The sequence below is a fragment of the Daphnia pulicaria genome, chromosome 6 (assembly GCF_021234035.1).
Source record: "Daphnia pulicaria isolate SC F1-1A chromosome 6, SC_F0-13Bv2, whole genome shotgun sequence".
NCBI lineage: Eukaryota > Metazoa > Arthropoda > Branchiopoda > Diplostraca > Daphniidae > Daphnia > Daphnia pulicaria.
This window is the reverse complement of record NC_060918.1, coordinates 18,554,082-18,576,867: the sequence shown is the minus strand read 5'-3', so window position 1 is coordinate 18,576,867 and position 22,786 is coordinate 18,554,082. Positions and strand designations below refer to the sequence as shown.

The following is a 22,786-nucleotide window of genomic DNA, read 5'->3' as shown; positions in this document are numbered from 1 at the left end:
TACAAACAACCAACAACAAAGCAGAGAGGGGAAAAAAAGTTTCCATTTTAGAAAAATTCCTTTTTATTTTTTTTTTATTTTTCTTTTTGCCCGGAGGTGATCCGCCCCTTTAACGGGAGACGAGTCAAGTCTGTCACGAACTGATATGCGCTGGTTTATCGACAAACAACAGATGCTTCCCGTTTCCTCCGCATAACGTCGAGTTGATGTCTACAAGTAAATATAAATATACGAGAGATGATTGGCCGGGCAGCTGCTGCTGGGCCTGTCAGTGTTTTTGAGAAAATAAAATAAAAAACGGAATTCATTCGGGAGTTCCATCGTCCATCAGTTGGCTGTTAGGTTGTTGACCGAGTGTGTTGTACCGATCGGGAGCTGTCAGTGGAAGAATGCGGAAGGTTTTGCACCCGTGGTGGCCGGCCCTGCTGATCCTTTTGTTGGTGGCCATCGAGCTGTGCCGCTGCGACAGAGACGCCTGCGATATTGACGATCCGACGCTCAAAAAGCTTTGCCGCAAAGTCGAGAGTCAGGAAAAGTACCAGGAGAAATGGGTCGCCACCAATTTCAAAGCGGAAATGGTAATTATGCTAAACAGTAACCTCATTAGAGTGCACGATCGTTAACGGACGTTTGTTCTCTCTCCAAAAATTATGATTATTGTGCTGCCTTTTGGTCGTAATGTCGCCGTTACTGTGGCGCGGCCATCAGGTGTTTCGATGGTACAACGCCAACAAAGACTGGCTGACGGCCGCCCGATTGCCTCGCATGATGAAACGCTTACTCCGGCGGGCCAACGCTCTCAACCCGAGCGAAAGCGACGACTTTGCTGACGAACAGCCGGCCGAGTCGGCTCCTGCCGCCCCTGCGGCCCCGTCAGCCGAATTGGAAGCCAAACTGGAACAAATGACGCAGAAACTCGGACAAATGGCCGTCCAATTGAACCAGACTCAAGCCCAGTTGCGACAGATCCAGCAGGCCAACCGCCGAACGGAAGCGGCTTCGGCCAGCCGAATCGAAGACTTGAATGCCATAGAGATCCGGGTCAACGCCTCCCTGACGGCCCAGCAGGAACGCCTCAAGATTCAGAGCAACAAGACCGACGAATCTTTACGACTCGTCATCTCCAGCGGCGAGCAGATGGCCACTCGGCTCTCCAAAACCGAGAAAACACTGCAGTCAATCAAGAACAATACGGGCAATTGCGGCTGTCCGGCCGTCAAACCTTCGGCCGGTAAAAACGCGGCCAAAAGTACCGAGGAATCCGGGGGTTCGGGTGAATCGCCCAGATCTTCTTTGTCGGTCTCGGACGACAGCATCGCCAAATTCCAGAACGACATGGAACGCGAAATTGAGCAGTTGAAGATGAAACTTCAACTGACGGCCGGCGACCTGGAAAAGTCGATTAATTCCATACACGTCCAGAGCGAGGGAGCCTTGCGCAACTTCAGCTCCGTCTACCAGGAAGGAATGAGATCGTTGGCCAGCGTGCTGGAAGACAAGGTGTCGGTGGCGTCGACTTCGTCCTACGACGTCATCACCAACGCGACGCTGGCCTTTGGCGAGGACTTGCAGATCCTGTAAGGAAGACTGTGCTGTGATGCATCCTCCCGTAGTTAAATATTTCATTATAGTATATAACTCTGGTATTGTTTTTTTTCTGGGGGGGAATGAAACAGACGGCAGGCCGTCTCCTCTTCAACGGCCCAAATTCAATTTCTCATCGGTCAGGACATGAAATCGGTCCGCGGGCTGGAAGAGATGAGAACGGGATCGCGCCGACACGAGGCTAACATCCAGCTGTTAACCACGCAATTAGGCGATTTCAGACTTCAAGTTCAAGACCAGATGAACAGCATTCGCACCCATTTCTCGCAAACGGTCAACGAGTTTTACCAGAAAATCGTCGAGCGCCAAAATTCCATGGGTTACCGGCTGAGTTCGGTCGTTGACGAACTGTCCGCCGTCAAAAGCAAAGGTGAAAGATTATAATAACACACGGTGTTTAAAACAACTTTTCTTTTATCTATTAATCAACGTCAAACATCGGATGCAGTTAGTGTGTTTGCTTATAGTTTCATTTTTGTTTGTTTTTTCTTTCTCTAGTTCGCAATATTCCGCTGCAGGCGACAGCTGGCGCAAGCGATCAGGCAGGGGCCGCCGATAATGACGGTGATGATCAGTTACTGGCGCCTCCACCTTTAGATTCCCGCTGAAAGATTTATTCTTTGGAAAATTTGTTGTTTTATTTTCTATTTTTGCCCGCGTGATTGGAATTTTGGTTCTTTGGCCGTGAAATACAACCTGGTGTTGATTTTGACCGTTAGATGGCCGTTTCAGCGGCAAAAACTCCATTTCGTTATTTTTTTCAAATAAGAAAAAGTGTCTTTCGATATTAGCAAATATGAGGGTTTGCAAAATCCATAATGCAAACAAGGCTGTATTTTTGCTGATGAATAAAGCAAACAACTCTTCTGTTTTCCACTGCAAACACATTATGATTTTTTTTAAATAAAAATTTATCGATACCCTTTTTAATGTTGAGAGAGTTTGAGAATGCAGCCCGACGATATTCAACACCGCGGAACGTGATAGTGAAGACGTTCTCATGTCGAGGCCCACATTACGACAGATGATAAATCGAATAACTTCCTCTCACACTGCTGGTAGGTGTGGGCGTTTGTGCTGGGCTCCCAAGCACGTCAATCGATGAGAAAGGTAAGATATAATTATAGCGGAACCTGAGCGGAACAATATAGCCGTATATAGCCTTTATCGCCCTGAGAAGCCAACATATTTGATTGCCATGACGGCCGAAAGGATACTGACAAAATCATTGCAATGTGTAGGTACAGACTTGCGATCGATCTTCTTATACACATTGCGTGTGAAAAAGGAAAATGTCAAAATCGAATCTTTCGAATTTAACCACCGGCCAACGACGACGCTCCGACGCCAATTTGATGCCCGTCGTCTGGCAGCGGTTACCCGAGGGATCGCCTTAATTAGATTATACGGCATAGTACTTTTTCGCCTGTTATATAGTGGAATTGGATGGCTGAAAAGCTTGTTGTATGACGAATGGTCTCGCATTGAACTTGTCTTCTCTTCAGGTTGAACTGGAAGTGTGTAAATAGAAAAACCAATTGAGATCACTTTAACATAAATAAAGGATGTTTTTCAGACGGGAGAGAAAGACAAGCGTAAAGAACAAGTTTGAATCAGATTAGTTTTCCATTTAAACATACAGTACCTACCGAAAGTCTTTGGAAGCCCGAGAGGTCATCAGAGGAAATCAGAGGTGTTCTCACTACCTATTGCTATGTACAAACTAAATTTGAAAGCATTGGGTTAAAAACTGTAGTACTTAGAGGACTGCAAAAACAGCGTTTTTGCATAAGGTCCCCTCCGGCTTCCAAAGACTTTCGGTGGGTACTGTACTTTCTGAGATTCCAGGTTCCCAGCAAATAGACCAACTCGACGCACAGAGTTTCACAAGAGTAGGCCAGTTAGGGTGTGTGTTCAATGACTATGATTATCTAAGACATTTCTTGCTGATTATTATTTGAAGGAGGCGTATATAATTCTAAAAAATAAACGTCTTACCTACTTTTCTACTCTTTCAGCAGAGCGCTTTCAGTTACTTCCGAACCTTGGTTTTCATTTTCTTCTTCGCTACCCAGTTTAGTTATTAAGATTAATGGAAAGATCCGCATATGCGTCGACCACACCAGATTGAACAAATTTGTTATGCGGCCTACACACCCAACCCGTAGGACTCCTCGTGAAGCAGTAGCGGAAATCGACGATGACGCCACATTCTTCAGTAGCTTTTTCGCTGCAAACGGCTTTTACCAAATCCCATTACATCCCGACAGCCAACATCTGACAACCTTAATGACACCATGGGGACGATATCGGATTCTACGAGCTTCTATGGGTCTCAGCTGTTCGAGCGATAAATACAACCGGTGAGCGGATAAGCCTCTCAAGCTGCTTAATAGTGCCTCTAGAAACCCAACCCAAGTCCCCTCCCTTGGTTCAATTGGGAAAAGAAGCCGGCAATACTGAAAATTCCAGTGTCGTTACTATCCCGCGTGCAGCCCAGGAGACACCGGAAGCGGTGGAAGCTGACGACCGTCAGGCACCTATGCCACTCCGCTAGAGCGTCCAGTTCCGCCGTCCGCGCACCGTCGTCGATGTTTAACATATACTTTTTACTTTCGATATTGTCTGTATTGTGTTGGTTAAGCTGTTTTGCATTAACAGCTTGGGAAAGGGTTGTTGTGTCTGTATGTGTGTGTAATACCCAGAAGAGGCCTCCGTATATGTGTGTAGTATCCAAGTAATAGCTAGTATAGCAAGTAGTGGCTTCGCCCAGCAGCCCCTGTTACCCTAAGAAGACGACTCAGTCTCGTTTAGCCTTCTCTGTAGTTCGGACTTCCGTGCCATCGAGTCTCAATACACGCTAAGAAATAGCGCACATAACACGATGCTCGTCACATTATTCGTCACGGAGCTTTCCACGGCGGCGACCCGGTATTTCCAACTCGACAGCTATAGATAGCGTTGACCGTGGTGAACGTCAGGGTGGAAGTGGAAGCGTCACTCGGCAGGGTCGGGCTGCTAGTGGCCGTCAGCGTGATTGATCTGATTATTTTGTCGAAGATATAATTTCAGTCTTAGTCTTGAAAGTCAATGTTCAATTTAGAAAATCACTTGGAATTTTGGTCGTCTACTCTTTATCTACCGTCGGGACATTATAGACACATCGGCTTGGAAACTTCTATTGCCTGTAGGGACAAATCCATATAAGGGATCTTAATCCGTGATAGGGGATCTTAATCCTTGTTTACGCGGTGTCTAGAGGTTAAAAACTTTTATTGGCTCGCGTCGACAAAGGGCTAAGGAAGTTATGTCTTGGAAGTCTTGTTGTGGTAAATTAAGAAATCGCTTGGAAGTTTGGTCGTCTAAGGGCTAAGGAGGTTACGCCTTGGAAGTATGTCTAATATTCATTCTTGTGTTGGAAATTTTGTAATACAGAATTGGTTCTTGCATTTTGGTGAACCTTGAACACAATCCTGCAATCAATGCAATCAATTATTGATTTACAGTTAAAACAATGATCGCATTGAATTCATAAAAAAATTTCCAGTTTCCAATCTATCTGCTACTGCTTGTTTTGCATTTAAACTTTCCTTCTATACCTACAGAGGGGTGGGCGACGTTCAGGCCCCTCCCCTTCAGGCCCGTACCTTTCAGGCCCTGTAGGAGTCATTTAGGCCCGTGGCCTAAAAGTTAGATTCCGCCAAAAAAACTAACAACAATGCCATATAATTTTTTAATTCTTTATTTTGGTTTCAAATGTTTTCACTTAATATGACAACGGTGTTTATAGGGGCGGGCCTGAAGGGTACGCCAACAAGGGCCTGAACGTCTCCAATTTAGGCCACGGGCCTGAAAGTAATGGGCCTGAAGGGGAAGGGCCTGAATGTCGTACATCCCTACAGAGTTCTTAAGTTCTGAGAATGGTTTTAAACGCATTCGAAATTAGAAATGCAAGGAACATCCATGGAAATAGTATCCAACACAAGCGTGCAAGGGATGCTTTGGCCGAAAGCATTAACACAACCAACTTCATTACTCAGGTTGCCTGCCACCGTGAAGTGCAGGGAACTTTGCATGTGCTGATATCTCGTATATGTATATATATAAATCGAAGCCGAGAGTATCGCTTTAACTTTATTGTTTTGCACAAAAGCTGGCTTTTTACCATGGTATGTTCTCCTAAATTAATAACACATCTATTAATTCACTAACATGTTCTTACCATTTCAGTGTGGAGTTGTAAGAGGCCTTGGTTGGGGGCCCAACCGTGGACACCTTCTTAAGATAGCGGACCAAATTCAAAGGGTTCCTCAGAAAAGAAGACAGCGACACCAACAAGCTGCTCAGCCACACCAACAAGCTTCTCAGTCAGGCCAACAAGCTGCACAGCAACACCAACAAGCTGCTCAACCAAGCCAACAAGCTGCTCAACGACACCAACAAGCTGCTCAGCTCAACAATGACAACCTTCTTCAAGCAGCTGCACAATTACAAATTATTCCTCAGCAGATAGGCAAAAAAAAAACTGAAAAAAAAACTGAAAGGCCAATCATTATTGAAGCTTAATGATGATTAGCAATGGTCATCAAGGGGCTCAGCCAGGTGGAAGAGCGACACTTGCCGTGGCCAAACAATTTTAGCATCGCTGACTCCGGAAATATATCCCCCTCCAAATAGCACGCTCAAAATCAGAGACAAATATTCAGTCTGGTTGGATATTTGCTAAAATAAAAAAGGTTTTAAAAATGAATAGTGGCCGATCTGGTAATATTTTTGTCGAAATGGGGTCTCATAAATTAAATTTTTTTGTATTTAGCCGAAGGGACTTTTTGGTAAATTCGAAATGGTTGACCGAAATGGTTTGGCCGAAATGACCTGGAATCCATAAATTACATCAAGTAAGAAATATGAATAGATTCAGATTTTAAATGAAATATAACGCAAAAAAAATTTAATCTTAAAACAAATTTTCCATTTCTTGATATTTAATTACATTTCCCAACAAATTACAACATGTCCTCTCCGACTTAAGACAAGTCTTTGTCTGAAACTTTTTCATGTAACAGACAAAGACATGTCTTAAGTTTTCCTTATTTTTATTACATTGCCTCCTTATATTTGTTATACATTTATTTTATCCCTTTTCAATTCACAGCATAAACGTCCAAACGTCAATATTCCCTTTCATAATTTTCTAAAAAATTTTCTGTTTTAATGGTAAAGGTGACATAAAAAATTTCAGACACAGCCTTATCTTAAGTCGCAGAGCATATGTTGAGGGTTTCACATTTTGAGAATTTTTTTTCTTTTTAACTTAGAATTTCTTTAAAAAACTTAAACCTTAGCGTAAAGCAATTATCAAGTTTACTTCAAATCCAAGAATCTTTCATTTAAAAAATACTTCAGACAAAGCAACGTCTTAAGATTTTATCTATTTTTACGAAGGCGCTATTACCATGTAATTTTGGGGATTATGCAAATTTTTACTAACTAAGAATTTTTTTAATTAAATGCAATTCCTTATGAAGATTCGCATTTAATTTAAAAAAATCTAAATTAACTCAAAATAGTACCGAAGTAGAAAAAATAATGTGGCTAAACAAGGAAAATCTTTGTTTTTTTGTAATTTAAGTTTTATTTAATAAAGAATAACACAACTTATTTCTTTTTTAGTAAAGCAATCTTTATTGTTGATTTTTTTAAAGCCAAAAAATAAATTTAAAAAATTCAGACAAAGCATTTTCAGAAGAATTACCTCGTTGTTTCGATTCGTTCGTTCGGTTAACGGTTCTTTATGGGAACCCAAAACCGGCACTTTTTCATAATACAAATATTTTCAAAATATTTATATATAAATCAGAAAACAATTATATAAATAAAGATGTAAGATTAAAACTGGTAAAAAGTATTATATAAAGAATTATGATTTTCACGAAATTTTGACTTGTCTGAGTCATGGCTACAAAAACATAGGTCAAAACAATATTTATCCTTAATAAAGGTATACTTTAATGGGATGTGAACCATGATCCTCTTCATCATCAATCAGCGCTATAGATCTTATTGCAATTCAAAAGTAGTCAAGAGTATAGGATTAGTCAAGCATAAAACAATTTCTAGTTCGGCTATTGGCCACAGTGGTGCGCATTGGCGTAAGCTGCGCACGACATTTGGCTATGTCGCGTACTTTGGAATTGCAATAAGATCTATAACCACTATATTAGTTCTTGTATACCATGGGAAACTATTTTGAAACGGAATTGATTGTTGTGTGTCATTATTTTTTGCGTGAAAAATTTTTTAATCGCGATATTCGGTCGTTACCAACCCTAGGCTTCATATACCATTCCCCCACACACAGATGATCACGAAAAACAATGTTGTTGAAAATTGGACTTGAACCACTTTCCTTTAAGTCACATAGCCAGAGCTAAAGCCATTATACCGACAGCAGTTTCCTTCAAGCAACGTTTTCATAAGTGCAATGTCCTCCGGCGGTAAATTTGGTTTTCAGGCATAGCCTCCGGCGGTTTGCACGACAGAGGTTCACGCATGGCCTCCGGCGGTATATTTGCAGGATAGAGAAATCCCGTAAACACCTTTACATGACCTTGACATGGCAAGTCTCTGTAAAAATCAAAACGAGGGAAGCTATTGTGGAAAATGGAATTTAGATCTAAGGTGGAAAAGTTGTAGTCACAACCGCCAGATGTCACCAGTCGTTAAGCAATTATTTTAGCAGTTTTTCATTTTTTACGGGAGTACTAATTAAGTAAATGTATTTTTTTTTCTGGTCGCACCGCATATTTTTAGTCTAATTGTTAAGACGAAAAAGTCCAAAATCTGTCGTAAAACGCCCGAGTTATGGAGTGTTACAGACAGACAGACAGACAAAGTGACATGGTTTTATTTTGCCCTTCAGGCTCGCAAAAAAAAACGAGCAAGCGCTTAAATAACGCTACTTAATGCGCGTCGCTCTAAATTATTATTATTATTTTATTTAATGCGAAGAAAAACTACTGCGGCCGACTGCAGCGAATGGTCAGACGAGTAACGCGAGCCCGTCCGTTTTTTCAGTGCTTGTCGCTGGTCCGTCCGCTATTTAGCGCTGTCGCCCGTCCGCTGTTTTCGGCGGCTCATTAATATAAGCGAAAAATAATCCATTCAAATGTTTTGCGCTAGATCTAGCGCTTTCTAAGCGCGCGTGGCGCGCGCCACGCAAATAATACGCTCAAATCGCGCAAGAAGCGCTAAACATTCATTTTAAAGCTTGCGTTTTTCGTAAGTTATAAACGGACTCGAGGCAAGCGCGAAAATTATGGACGCGTGTCCGCTACTTGTCCAGTCGCCGCAATCGTTTTCCCTGTCACAACCGTTTATCCCTGAGGTATATTTATATACGAAGGTCCTTAACAATATAGGGTGTGGGGTATAGGGGGTAGGGTAGTAGTAGCTAGTAGTGAAATTCAGAGGGTTTAATGTCCATTTAGTTATCCTTCATACGTTTCTTCCCTGAATGACCAATCGTCACCAAATTTTGTACATAATTCTGTCAAAATTTGATACATGTCCTAACGGGGTTTCATTTGTTTTCATTACTTTTTTAAAAATTTAATTTGCGTACTTGTTACCTAGCTGGTTGCCGAATCCTAGGCAGTGAATTCGCTTTTTTTGCGTAACCTTCCAACTGTCAGTGCATGCTCAGCAGTGTAAACAAAAAGAAAAAAAAAAGTTTGGATCTTCCCTAGCAAGACAAGTTTTCTGCTATGGGAGTGAAGAGTATTAATTATTTGATTTGGTTTTTATGTTCGATTTCGTCTTTATTCTTCTTTTTACTTTGTATTTTCCCACTTTTATTTTTTTAACCCTTTTTGTTTTATTATTAACTCTTTTTGTTTACTATTTTTTATCTTGATTTTAATAAATTTGGTTGTCAGTAAAATTTCTATGCCTCCTTTTTTAACAGTTAGTCATCAACCAAGAAGTTGAGGAACATTTTAAAAATGTTAGATTATATTCATTTTGAAGCTCTGGGTCATCTCTACCTTCTTCCTCTGTCCTCTCCTCGGTCATCAAGATCTTCTTGCGGTCGTGAAGAGTTACCACCGATCTTCCACTTCCATTTACCTCCGAAAGCTTATTAAAAAAACATTTGAATGGATTATTTTTCGCTTATATTAATGAGCCGCCGAAAACAGCGGACGGGCGACAGCGCTAAATAGCGGACGGACCAGCGACAAGCACTGAAAAAACGGACGGGCTCGCGTTTCTCGTCTGACCATTCGCTGCAGTCGGCCGCAGTAGTTTTTCTTCGCATTAAATAAAATAATAATAATAATTTAGAGCGACGCGCATTAAGTAGCGTTATTTAAGCGCTTGCTCGTTTTTTTTTGCGAGCCTGAAGGGCAAAATAAAACCATGTCACTTTGTCTGTCTGTCTGTCTGTAACACTCCATAACTCGGGCGTTTTACGACAGATTTTGGACTTTTTCGTCTTAACAATTAGACTAAAAATATGCGGTGCGACCAGAAAAAAAAATACATTTACTTAATTAGTACTCCCGTAAAAAATGAAAAACTGCTAAAATAATTGCTTAACGACTGGTGACATCTGGCGGTTGTGACTACAACTTTTCCACCTTAGATCTAAATTCCATTTTCCACAATAGCTTCCCTCGTTTTGATTTTTACAGAGACTTGCCATGTCAAGGTCATGTAAAGGTGTTTACGGGATTTCTCTATCCTGCAAATATACCGCCGGAGGCCATGCGTGAACCTCTGTCGTGCAAACCGCCGGAGGCTATGCCTGAAAACCAAATTTACCGCCGGAGGACATTGCACTTATGAAAACGTTGCTTGAAGGAAACTGCTGTCGGTATAATGGCTTTAGCTCTGGCTATGTGACTTAAAGGAAAGTGGTTCAAGTCCAATTTTCAACAACATTGTTTTTCGTGATCATCTGTGTGTGGGGGAATGGTATATGAAGCCTAGGGTTGGTAACGACCGAATATCGCGATTAAAAAATTTTTCACGCAAAAAATAATGACACACAACAATCAATTCCGTTTCAAAATAGTTTCCCATGGTATACTGTATTGACTTGACTGAGTGTGTGAAGCAGACGACGCTAGTAAGAGAGTAGGGTCAGTCTGGGCTAGCTCGTCCCCGCCTAACGTTGTGCTCTCAACGTCTCTCGATTACATCTTCAGGTAATACACAGTTTCTCCCTACAATCGTTGGTCTAAACATGGCGCAGTTGGTAGGGTCCTACACCTCAAGTTTCTGATTGTTTCACCAAGAAAATTATCTGTGTATCCAGCATTTCGGCATCGACATCCCACCAACGATCGCCAATCTCACGTGGCGCCGCACAAATTTGCCGCTAGGTGCGCAACACCAGAGTAGTTCGCAGTTACAATTGGTATTATTATTACCCTTCGACAAAACTGTGGTACCCAGAAACTCCCTTGATTAACGATTCTCTCTAAAATCAAATTTTCGGTGTGCCCAGTATTTCGGTAATCAAATCCACTCCAACGAACGTCGAGCTAGCGTGGTGCCGCACATTTTTGCCGCCAGGCGCTCAACACAAAAGTTTCGTCAATTCAATCGGTAATATATCACTACCTCTACTCAGTGGTTTATGTGTATTACTTCGACTTACGGCATTCTCACGAGCAACCTTTCTCATCAAGAGTTTCGGGAACCCAACTTTATTCATCACGATCCGTATCACACGGCCTGGAATCGCATATTCCGGGAACACGCCACCCCCAGCTTTAGTTACCCCACGCCTCCGATAGGAGCGCCCTATCAAGGTATACACTCCTGATCTTCGCATATTGATACCACGTCAATCTACGCAACTACACGCACGTAGCGCGTCCTCACCCTGTCGCAGTACAAGTGGGTCGACATCACACTCATTCTTTACATTCTCGCTGTAGAATACGCTCGCAACCACAATCATGGCCGCAGCCATCGCCGCCGCAGCAGCAGCCGCAGCCAATGCAGTTCCGCAACAACCAATAGTGAATCCACCCAGAGCATTTAAGCCTTATGGGTCACCACCACCCTTCGATCTGGAAGCTGAACGCGATTCATTCGGCGTATGGGAAGAAAGATGGAAGATATTTCTGGCTCTGTCAACCATCGACGAAGTACTCGACGCCGCCGCACGCCCCGCGTATAAGACGAACCAGCTTAAATCTTGCCTGTCAACCCCTACGTTGCAAGCTGTACTTTCTGCCGGACTCACGACTGTCCAACTGGGAGATCACGAGGAAATCATCAACCTACTCCGTACCCGCTGCAATGCGGGCCGGAACCGGCATGTCTGGCGTCATCAATTCGCATTATGTTTTCAGCTCCCAAACCAATCAGCAGACAACTGGCTATGCAGTCTCCGAGATATCAGCCGCAAGTGCGACTTCGGACAAGATTGTTGTGCCCGATGCGAACCGACGCGTATATTGGGCCAACTGATATCCGGCGTATCAGACAACGCCGTTCGCATAAAACTTCTAGAGCTCGGCGACGCACTCACCCTAGAGCAGGCACTAACAATCCTCCGATCGGCCGAAACATCCCAACTACAAGCTGCGTCTCTTCAACAAAACGATCATGCCATCAACGCTATCCGCCGCTCGGCCTACAAATCTAGCAAGTCACCTACGCGTGACAACAAACAGACACGTTTTGCCCCGGACACGAAATCTAACGACCGAACGTCAGCGCCATGCCGTTATTGTGGCGGGCCCCAACGACACAGCACAACTCAATGCCCGGCATTCGGGAAAAGCTGCGACAATTGCGGCAAAGACAATCACTTCGCGTCGGTGTGTGAGAGCGACACCGATCTTCAAGACTAACACGGCTACATTCCTCTCGGCGAGTCGGCGTTATCAACGCCAGAATGTCACTTTGCCTCTCTTGCCATCATTCATGTTTTCCCGTCCCAATTGATTACGGCCACAAGGAACGTTACGCGTCCGTATTTTGTTCCGTGTTGTCCCTCAAAACAGCCATGCCCCCCGTTTCCTTTTCATCTATTAATCAAGCCTACTTCGTCAACGCGTGGTGGCCATGCCAGGAACGGCCACACCAACTAACGTCCCAGCCGGGATCGTCTCAGCCGCGATCATCCCAGCCGCGATCGCCCCAGCCGCGTTCATCCCCCCCTCCAGCCCTGGAGCCAGACAGCGCGCCGCTTCGCTACCCGGCTTAGTGTGGATTCACGCGAGCCACACCGATCTTCAAGACTAACCCGGCCACGTTCCCCTCGGCGTTAACAAAGCCAGAATTTCATTTTTGCCCGCTCTTGTCATGATTCATGTTTTTCCCGTCCCAATTAAGTACGGCCACACAGAACGTCACGCGTCCGTATTTTGTTTCGTATTGTTCCCCAAAACAGCCATGCCCCCCTTTTCCTTTTTCACGTATTAATCAAGCCCTACAAAGAAAGCAAACCCGGAAAGAAAGGGCATGTATTGACTTGACTGAGTGTGTGAAGCAGACGACGCTAGTAAGAGAGTAGGGTCAGTCTGGGCTAGCTCGTCCCCGCCTAACGTTGTGCTCTCAACGTCTCTCGATTACATCTTCAGGTAATACACAGTTTCTCCCTACAATATCGTTGGTCTAAACATATACAAGAACTAATATAGTGGTTATAGATCTTATTGCAATTCCAAAGTACGCGACATAGCCAAATGTCGTGCGCAGCTTACGCCAATGCGCACCACTGTGGCCAATAGCCGAACTAGAAATTGTTTTATACTTGACTAATCCTATACTCTTGACTACTTTTGAATTGCAATAAGATCTATAGCGCTGATTGATGATGAAGAGGATCATGGTTCACATCCCATTAAAGTATACCTTTATTAAGGATAAATATTGTTTTGACCTATGTTTTTGTAGCCATGACTCAGACAAGTCAAAATTTCGTGAAAATCATAATTCTTTATATAATACTTTTTACCAGTTTTAATCTTACATCTTTATTTATATAATTGTTTTCTGATTTATATATAAATATTTTGAAAATATTTGTATTATGAAAAAGTGCCGGTTTTGGGTTCCCATAAAGAACCGTTAACCGAACGAACGAATCGAAACAACGAGGTAATTCTTCTGAAAATGCTTTGTCTGAATTTTTTAAATTTATTTTTTGGCTTTAAAAAAATCAACAATAAAGATTGCTTTACTAAAAAAGAAATAAGTTGTGTTATTCTTTATTAAATAAAACTTAAATTACAAAAAAACAAAGATTTTCCTTGTTTAGCCACATTATTTTTTCTACTTCGGTACTATTTTGAGTTAATTTAGATTTTTTTAAATTAAATGCGAATCTTCATAAGGAATTGCATTTAATTAAAAAAATTCTTAGTTAGTAAAAATTTGCATAATCCCCAAAATTACATGGTAATAGCGCCTTCGTAAAAATAGATAAAATCTTAAGACGTTGCTTTGTCTGAAGTATTTTTTAAATGAAAGATTCTTGGATTTGAAGTAAACTTGATAATTGCTTTACGCTAAGGTTTAAGTTTTTTAAAGAAATTCTAAGTTAAAAAGAAAAAAAAATTCTCAAAATGTGAAACCCTCAACATATGCTCTGCGACTTAAGATAAGGCTGTGTCTGAAATTTTTTATGTCACCTTTACCATTAAAACAGAAAATTTTTTAGAAAATTATGAAAGGGAATATTGACGTTTGGACGTTTATGCTGTGAATTGAAAAGGGATAAAATAAATGTATAACAAATATAAGGAGGCAATGTAATAAAAATAAGGAAAACTTAAGACATGTCTTTGTCTGAAATGTTTTATGTCACCCATACCATTAAAACAGAACATTTTTTAGAAAATTATGAAAGGGAATATAAACGTTTGGACGTTTATGCTGTGAATTGAAAAGGGATAAAATAAATGTATAACAAATATAAGGAGGCAATGTAATAAAAATAAGGAAAACTTAAGACATGTCTTTGTCTGTTACATGTAAAAGTTTCAGACAAAGACTTGTCTTAAGTCGGAGAGGACATGTTGACAAATTACTTGAAATATTAAGATAAATCAAAGAAAAAATCTTTCAGCGGAGCACGTGAGACTTAAGATACAACGTTTGAATTTGATTCGGGCCTCATTTGATTCTTTAGTCAGTTGCTTGCAGACTTGCTTAAGCACAGGCGGTAATTTAATTTGTGTCGATATGTTTTAGACAAATTAAATTAATTAAATATCATTTTATTTACAGAAATCAAAGAATGTGCACTGTACGGCAAAGGTGTGGGTTGGAAAACTAATAATGCCTTCAGATTTGTTCATCAACTAATTCTGGATAACGTACTGGAAGAAAAGTTGGTGTGTGCGGCTGGACGACAAGCGTACGCAATTATTCTCATTGGAAGCAAATGGCCATTGCAAAAGGTTTTTTAAAATCATGAATTATAAATAATAGTGATATTTTTAATTAAACAAGCATGGTTCATTTTAGTATCCATTTTTAATGGTGCAAACTGAATCATCAAAGCAGTCGAAGCGGTTGAAAGAAGATCTTGGCGCTGATTAATGGACAGAAATATTTAGCCAATATTTCAAGCCCTGAAAGTTTGAATTGTTTTGCAAACATAATTTCTCTTTTTTTTTCTGTCCTGACTCGTCCAAGGCAATCACCCCGTGCGTTTTTGTTTTTTTCTTTTTTTTCTATTTCCTCCCCTTTTTTGTTTTGGTTGACCCAAGGTATCTTTCCCCCGGCGTTAACCTCTTCCCCCTTCTTTTGTTCTCTCCTCTGTTGTCTCTTCTGTTTTTCCCTTTCCGTGCGCAAAGGTTATACCTCGTAGCGATTATTCATTCCTTTTTACGTTCTCTTTCCTTTTATTTCGCTATCCTAAAGTTTTCGTTCTTAAATACGTTCTTGTTTCTTGCGTTTACATTTTAAAAGTCAACTCATATACGCCATTTAAATATTTGTAAAGAAAATTAAAAAAAATTTGATTGATCAAAATACCAGTAATTATTAATTGTTTAATGGCATTAAGTTAAGTTTATATCTCCTATTTATTTAATTTGGTATTTTTCCTCAGCTCATGGTTGGCCAAGGTAATAGCCACCGGGAATAACCTCTTCCCCTTATTCGGTTTTTCGCCCGTCAGTCTTCTCAAGGACATGCCCTTTGGCAAATCTCAGTCCAAAATCTACCTATAACGATTTTGACCGTTTTTTAGCTTTCGCATGATATAAAAAGTTTTAAGTCAAAAAATGTAATTGGAGTAACCTACATAAATTAAGAGTAACTCAATACAAAGAATAACTTAATTGTATTTAGAGTAACTCGATAAATTTAGAGTAACTTAAAGCATTAGGAGTGTAAAGGTTGACCCAACACAATCATTGTGTCACCAATACGAAGATACTTAATAACTAAAGAGGCGAATTTACTCACAATGTTATGGCACAAATGATGAAGACAAACATGAACGATTTTGGTTTAACCCGTGTATTTTTACTAGTAAGACAGAACAAATAGGCCTAATATAATTTAGACAAGAATAAACGATAGCGACAATTTACTTGAGTACAAATGGTAGGCGGCGGTCGAGCGTCAGGCTAGGTGATGAACTAGTAAAGGGTCGATACTAGTTTAAAGAAGATTTGACAAAACTTAAATGGAATTGAATTTAATACAAAACAGTACGAAAAGAGGAGCGAACGCCTCGGTAAGTTACGGGTAAAATGAGAGAGAGAAGTGCGGAACTGAATAGCTTTTACATCGGGTTTTTATACTCATGCCGGCTGCGTTTTTTAACACGCAAGGCATAGGGAAAAACAGGTTCAGACAAGTTAAAAAGTTATATAATCTTGCCCGACCTTGTCGAAAAGAGGCAAAAACCAAGTTCAGACGAGACCGACAAAGGTTATATAACGACTATTTCTAGAGTTCCGAGAAGGGTAAAACGAGCCACAAAATATAATAAAAGATAAAGATAAAGGGATAAGAGAAAAACATGAAGTAAAATGTAATGGAGTAAAATATAAAAGGTAAGGGAATAAGAGAAAAATGTAATTAAAGTTAAACGCGCTCTTGTCGCCCGGTTGAGTCTTGCTTTTGCGCTTCTTGATAAATCGCTTCTGGCGGAATAAGCGCGGTTGGCGCTGACATCTAGTAGTCAGAGTTGGCGATTGTTTTGCAGCAAAAAAAGGGAACAGATACGGGAGTGAGCCGAGCGTTCTGTTACAAGAGTTACTAAATTTAATAAAAGTAACTCTACTCATTTAAAGTAACTCAATATACTAAGAGTAACTCAATGCAAAGAATAACTTAATTTCTGCTGTGCCGCCCGTCAAACGTGGCCAGCCTCCACCATCTACCGCTGCTGCACAGCCCGTCGGACGTGGCCAGCCTCCAACATCTACCGCTGCTGCACAGCCCGTCGGACGTGGCCAGCCTTCAACATCTGCCGCTACTGCTCCGCCTGTGGGCCGGGGCCAGCCACCTACATCAGCCGCTACTGCTCCGCCCGTTACATCAGCCGCTACTGCTCCGCCCGTGGTAGGTGGCCAACATCCGCCACCAGCAGCTGCTGCTCCACCCGTGGGCCGTGGCAAACCACCAACATCCGCAGCTGCTATTGCTCCGCCCGTGGTACGTGGCCAACATCCGCCACCAGCAGCTGCTGCTCCGCCCGTGGGCCGTGGCAAACCACCAACATCCGCAGCTGCTATTGCTCCGCCCGTGGTACGTGACCAACATCCGCCAGCAGCAGCTGCTGCTCCGCCCGTGGGCTGTGGCAAACCACCAACATCCGTAGCTGCTATTGCTCCGCCCGTGGTACGTGGCCAACATCCGCCACCAGCAGCTGCTGCTCCGCTCGTGGGCCGAGGACAACCACCAACATCCACAGCTGCTATTGCTCCGCCCGTGGTAAGTGGCCAACATCCGCCACCAGCAGCTGCTGCTCCGCCCGTGGGCCGTGGAAAACCACCAACATCCGCAGCTGCTATTGCTCCGCCCGTGGTACGTGGCCAACATCCGCCACCAGCAGCTGCTGCTCCGACCGTGGTACGTGGCCAACATCCGCCACCAGCAGCTGCTGCTCCGCCCGTGGTACGTGGCCAACATCCGCCACCAGCAGCTGCTGCTCCGCCCGTGGTACATGGCCAACATCCGCCACCAGCAGCTGCTGCTCCGCCCGTGGTACGTGGCCAACATCCATAACAGGCCGCCATTGCTCCACCTGTCGGTGGCTGGCTAAAATGTCATATGCAAGTCATATATGACTTGTTCAATTTCCTGACAGGAACTATCGGGACAGCGGCCATTAGCCGGAGTTTCCCAACCGAAAATGGTTATTTAACAACAGTTGCAGTACCTGGTAAGTAATTGCAATATGTTACATTAATATAACAGTTATTGTTTGATTATTTTTAATTTTTTTAGGTGACCCATTTGTGGCCCGGTACGCAACTGCCGACAACTACGTTGACGATAACAAGCGAGAGGCAGCAACGATTTTTGTCAATCATCTTATAAATTTAGGCGTGGTGACCCTAAACGGGCGTAGGTTCACCACTGGCCCAAATTTGAAACAATACGCCAGCAGCCTAGAAATGTGGAACAAGGGATATTACAACGTGCACAATGCACGTTGTGCAGTAGAAAAATATTTTGTCCGGAGAAATTTTTATTTCTCCGAAACTGGAGGACCCGGTAGACACCGCTGCAGCCTGCAGTTTCCGAATTATGGAACAGGTAAAAGGAATTTTAATAATTAAAAAAAATTGTTTTTATAAATTGTTTTTATTTCTCTAGACAAGATTTGCGTCGACGTAATAGAAGAAAGAAAAAAGGATGCAGTGAACTTTGCGTTCTATGAATTTTCCCAACAGCTGTTTTGCCAGCCAACTACATCAGCCGCTACTGCTCCGCCCGTGGGCCGGGGCCAGCCACCTACATCAGCCGCTACTGCTACGCCCGTGGTACGTGGCCAACATCCGCCACCAGCAGCTGCTGCTCCGCCCGTGGGCCGTGGCAAACCACCAACATCCGCAGCTGCTATTGCTCCGCCCGTGGTACGTGGCCAACATCCGCCACCAGCAGCTGCTGCTCCGCCCGTGGGCCGAGGTAAACCACCAACATAATACAGCACCAGCACATACAGCAATTTCGTCGCTGGCAATTCCGGCAACTCGCCGCTAATTTTTTTTTTTCTAAAAATTTAAATTGTTTGAAAAACCAGAGCCAACGCCTAGCAGGTCCTCGACGGTTTTAACCAGTTCGGCAAATTGCGGCCGCTCCTGTGGGTCTTCCCGCCAGCATTTCATCATCAGTTCGTACCTTGGAATGCGCACACAAGGCATGGTTTAAAATAGCATAGCAGGTGAATAACAGAGCGAAGGGCAAGGGTGCCATCACGTTGTGATATCGTGCGTTCGTTAAAACTTAAAAAAAAATGAACGGCATCTAGCGAACGTGAAATCAACTTTCTGTCAGTGACTTATTTACTATTCATTTTAAAAAAACAATATGTGACTAGGAATCTGTGAATAATACATTTTCAAATTTTTTTCCGTTTTCTGTAACGTTTCGTTATGCATTTAATAATCTAACCATTTCCGCCTTTTTAGATTGAGGTTACAAAAAGAAAACAATCAGCAAAAAATCCAAAAATACACTAATTAGTAATTACTTGACAAGAGTCATCAGTCGATTCCAATAAAGGAATTATTGCTACATCTCCACCGAAATTCCTACAATGTTTGTAACTGCCCCTCGTTAAACATATTTATGGTTCCCTTCGGCTAATGATCGTCTAGAGAATATCTAACCCTTTTTACTACTGTCACATCGAGTTGAATTGTAAATCCTTCTTCAAACATGTACGAGCATTAGTAAACGCTAGCTCCAGAAATAGTTTTAAGTAAGTGAAGCGACGTCAAAATAACAAAATGCCTTCTTCTCGTTTGACTGTCTGTTGAAGATACACTTGTTAGGGTCGAAGAAATCTCCCTGAGCACTGGATTTAAATTCCGTTGCGTCGTGCAACCACTTCCCTTATTCCGCCTTATTCACAAGTTTACTTTGATCTTAATTCAAGAATCAGCACGGATATTGGCAATAATATTTTAAGACGTCGTCCATTTTATTGGCGACTGTAAATCATGTTAGAGTTTGCCAGTAATAAGGAGACTGACTTGAAATGGTCGTCTCCGCTTTGTTAATGTAACGCGCAACTTTTCTGCACATTTGTATAATGGGTATACTTTCTGCGAACAGCTGATTTATTGCTTATTAATCGCTTACAACTTACCACACAAACTGCTGTTAAGAGCAAGCAACCAAAAAGGTAAAAATGCTTCTTAGTTTATGATGGGTATATCGTATATGACGTTTACTGCCGAACTTTCGGCACTCTGAACATATATCAGATTGTTGTTTTAATCCTCCTGAAAAAAATCCCACCAAAAAGAATCATTAGCTGAAATAAATAACAAATAATAAAGAACTGTAACTATACATGCATAAAACAGTTTAACCGCATCCGGAAGTGGTGTAGTTTGTAAGATTAACAGTCTTCGATCGCGCTGGTCACCGAGCTAAATACGAGAAGGATTAATAGAATCTGACTTTATTTATTAGTTAACAACCCTTTGCTTTTCACGTAATCCTTTCCCCACCACTGATTTTGGCTTATTATAATTACCAGACCTTGTAAGAGGATCAGCGTTTAGTGGCCACACTCTGGAATTGTATATCTGCACCTTTTTAAAATGATTAGCATTTAGTCAACTGGATCAAATTTTCTGCTTGAGGAAGTCTTATAATTTCAGTGCTTCTCGAAAGTTAGATTAAAGAAGATCATAATGTATACCTGAGTAAACTCTTCGTGTAGATTATTCCGGGCTGTCGACGTTGACATTTATTCTTGGCATTCACGTCATTCGGTTGCGTATCACTTGTTTCCCCAGTCTCGAATGTCCCATTTATGAGCACACAAAAGTTGGCCGAATAGCCTCTCTCGTCTATTTGCAAGAGCAGTCCCCCTCCACTTTGAAATCGAATGCAAATTTTTCAATTGACAAGTTTTGGAAATTGAATCGACACAGGATGTTATTACTGGCTAGTTATCCTACTGCGTTACGTCAAGAATCCCAAATGTCAATCCTAAAACAAATCAAATCAAAGTGATTCGACAGCAGACGAGATTAAAAAAAAAAAAATCACACTCAGAAAAAAAAGAATTGATTTAGGGAACACCACTCTAGATGTCACTGGAGCTATTTACATAACACAATAGCAACTCATCATCAGTAGAATTCTTTTGTTTTATTTAAAAAAACTCACGTAACAAAGGCGAAATATATATTTTACCGGCTTGCCTTGATTGCAATTGTTACCTAACCTCCAGCCCCACCCTTATTCGCCATCAGGGAAATGCGCGATAGCACCGGATTATAATATTTGGTTTGTGATACATTTCCGGTTTCGGCACTGGAATTCGTTGGGCGCGCAGTGGTGTTTGCTCACGTGAGCGCAGTAGGGCGGCTCGTCACTTAAATCTCCGCAGTCATCGTCGCCATCACAATAAAACAGCTGTATCGAATGAAAAGAAAGAAAAAAGAAATGAATTCCTAACTCATTTTCTTATTCGATAAGATTCACGTTTCACCTTTAGGACGCATCGTCGATTGAGACAGCGGAACTCGTTGTGGTGACAAGCCGGTCGGGATTTGTCGGGCGAAAGGTTCGGACTGCATCCAACCGATGGGTTTTCATCTGATCCGTCTTCTGAGCAGTCAACGTCGCCGTCGCATACCCACAAGGATGGAATGCATCGACCGGTGGTGTTGCATCGGAATTCCGTCTCACCACAGACCCTTGTTTGGCAGTCACCCGAGTCATCTAAAACAAACAACAACAACAAACATCAAGAAAAGGAAAATTGACGTCATCCAAGAATGAAGAGGAGAAAATTCGAATGGAGAAACGTACCGGAACCATCTGTGCAGTCTTCGGTGCCGTCACAATGCCACATTGATGGAATGCAATCTGAATTGTTGCATTTGAACTGGTCGGGCCGACAAGTGTAGTCAGTCTTGCCGCGCGCTTATCGATTTCTGAGCGCCGCTCCCTTCTCGCTATTCAAGATGGTGGTCACTCGCGCTCGCGCTAGCGCTGAAAGCGTTGAACTGAGCGCTTGAGCGCAGCGCTTACACATTTCGCTCATAGGTGCCATCTAGCGCTGCAAATGTGTACCATTTAACCTGCAAACTTTTAGTTTTCCGTTCACATAACCGCAATTAGAAATTAAAGTGTGATGGTTACAATAATTCATTACTGCTTAAAAAGAAAAGATTACATTTGTGTAGTTTGTCAGTTGTGAAAATATATTGAATTTGAATTCTTGCACAGATTACACTTGTCACTTATTGAGAGTTGGTAGCATAGATATGAAAAATCAATATTGGAGTCCCAAATGTAAAAAGCGATGTTTACAAGTATAAAGAAATCTATGCACTACCAAGTATCAAAAACACGACGATTAACATACAGCCATACCAGCATTTCAAAATGGTCATCTGATAAGCGACTTCTGTAGTCATCAAAAATGAATCCACCAACGCTGAACAATCTTTCTACTGCTGCTGAAGCAGGAAGACCGACATTGTAAATTCCTCCATGAATAGTTTGACAGCTTTGGTTTTCTCAATTTCATTGGGAATCCAATCGGTTTTGAATTTTGGATGGCATAAAAAAGCAATTATGTTGAAACTATCTTTCTTGATGTCGCAGAATCTTAAATGAAAGAAAGTCATAAGAAATTCTATTAGTGGTTTTACTACCAATAAAACAGTTTTTTAATACCTTGTTGAGAAAGATGATATTAGTTTTTCAACCAATGGGCCACAGAATTGAATAGTACGATCTTCTTTAAAGGAATGTAGTTTTTCTTCTAAAATAAATATCGTTGGAAGTAAATAACCCATACCGATATTTTCCTCACCCTGCATAATGTTAAGGAAATCAACTACTTCGAGAATTTTCAGGTACTCTGCAAGGAATTTTATTTCAACTGGCTGGAACGGTTCAATTTTCAATGTCACCATCAATTTGAATAATTCCGTTTTCTTATTTGTAGCAAAATGATGCACTCTGAACTTTGAGTTGTATCCTGAATTCCACC

General features: G+C 41.9%; 3 protein-coding genes and 1 long non-coding RNA gene across 7 annotated transcripts; 3 read left to right on the top strand and 1 right to left on the bottom strand.

Annotated features, from left to right (window-relative positions):
• The first annotated feature begins 94 nt into the window (after positions 1–94).
• On the top strand, positions 95–2,317 carry LOC124342269. 2 transcript variants are annotated; one of them, XM_046795234.1, is made up of 5 exons: positions 95–216; positions 332–578; positions 709–1,577; positions 1,677–1,975; positions 2,104–2,317. In XM_046795234.1, the coding sequence occupies exons 2-5, from the start codon at positions 390–392 to the stop codon at positions 2,211–2,213; spliced, it is 1,467 nt and encodes a 488-aa protein (XP_046651190.1). In that variant the 5' UTR covers positions 95–216; positions 332–389; the 3' UTR covers positions 2,214–2,317. The 2 variants fall into 2 exon arrangements, with proteins under 2 accessions (XP_046651190.1, XP_046651189.1); XM_046795233.1 differs by having other exon boundaries at positions 103–216; positions 316–578.
• An 8,423-nt stretch (positions 2,318–10,740) lies between these two features.
• LOC124344380 lies at positions 10,741–13,146 on the top strand. Of its 3 annotated transcripts, none has more exons than XM_046797921.1 (5): positions 10,741–10,814; positions 10,925–11,026; positions 11,117–11,217; positions 11,301–11,423; positions 11,553–13,146. In XM_046797921.1, the coding sequence occupies exon 5, from the start codon at positions 11,574–11,576 to the stop codon at positions 12,474–12,476; it is 903 nt and encodes a 300-aa protein (XP_046653877.1). In that variant the 5' UTR covers positions 10,741–10,814; positions 10,925–11,026; positions 11,117–11,217; positions 11,301–11,423; positions 11,553–11,573; the 3' UTR covers positions 12,477–13,146. The 3 variants fall into 3 exon arrangements, with proteins under 3 accessions (XP_046653877.1, XP_046653878.1, XP_046653879.1); XM_046797923.1 differs by having other exon boundaries at positions 10,760–10,814; positions 10,905–11,026; XM_046797922.1 differs by having other exon boundaries at positions 11,117–11,423.
• A 3,124-nt stretch (positions 13,147–16,270) lies between these two features.
• Positions 16,271–17,820, top strand: LOC124342152 (extensin-1-like). The gene is made up of 2 exons (XM_046795120.1): positions 16,271–16,321; positions 16,918–17,820. Exons 1-2 carry the CDS (start codon positions 16,271–16,273, stop codon positions 17,818–17,820), a joined length of 954 nt encoding a protein of 317 aa, XP_046651076.1.
• A 2,323-nt stretch (positions 17,821–20,143) lies between these two features.
• Positions 20,144–21,180, bottom strand: LOC124341822. Its single transcript, XR_006918621.1, has 3 exons — positions 20,474–21,180; positions 20,311–20,405; positions 20,144–20,198 (listed from the first exon to the last, which is right to left on the bottom strand). It is a non-coding gene; the product is annotated as an uncharacterized LOC124341822 (long non-coding RNA).
• Positions 21,181–22,786: the final 1,606 nt, after the last annotated feature.

Excerpts from the sequence above, each read along its gene's own strand:
- LOC124342269 (XM_046795234.1), top strand. The coding sequence starts at position 390 with ATGCGGAAGGTTTTGCACCCGTGGTGGCCGGCCCTGCTGATCCTTTTG. Across the intron at positions 579-708 it reads CCAATTTCAAAGCGGAAATG|GTGTTTCGATGGTACAACGC; the intron begins GTAATTATGCTA and ends CGCGGCCATCAG. Across the intron at positions 1,976-2,103 it reads GTCCGCCGTCAAAAGCAAAG|TTCGCAATATTCCGCTGCAG; the intron begins GTGAAAGATTAT and ends TTCTTTCTCTAG.
- LOC124344380 (XM_046797921.1), top strand. The coding sequence starts at position 11,574 with ATGGCCGCAGCCATCGCCGCCGCAGCAGCAGCCGCAGCCAATGCAGTT.
- LOC124342152 (XM_046795120.1), top strand. The coding sequence starts at position 16,271 with ATGGAATTGAATTTAATACAAAACAGTACGAAAAGAGGAGCGAACGCC. Across the intron at positions 16,322-16,917 it reads AAAGAGGAGCGAACGCCTCG|AATAACTTAATTTCTGCTGT; the intron begins GTAAGTTACGGG and ends CTCAATGCAAAG.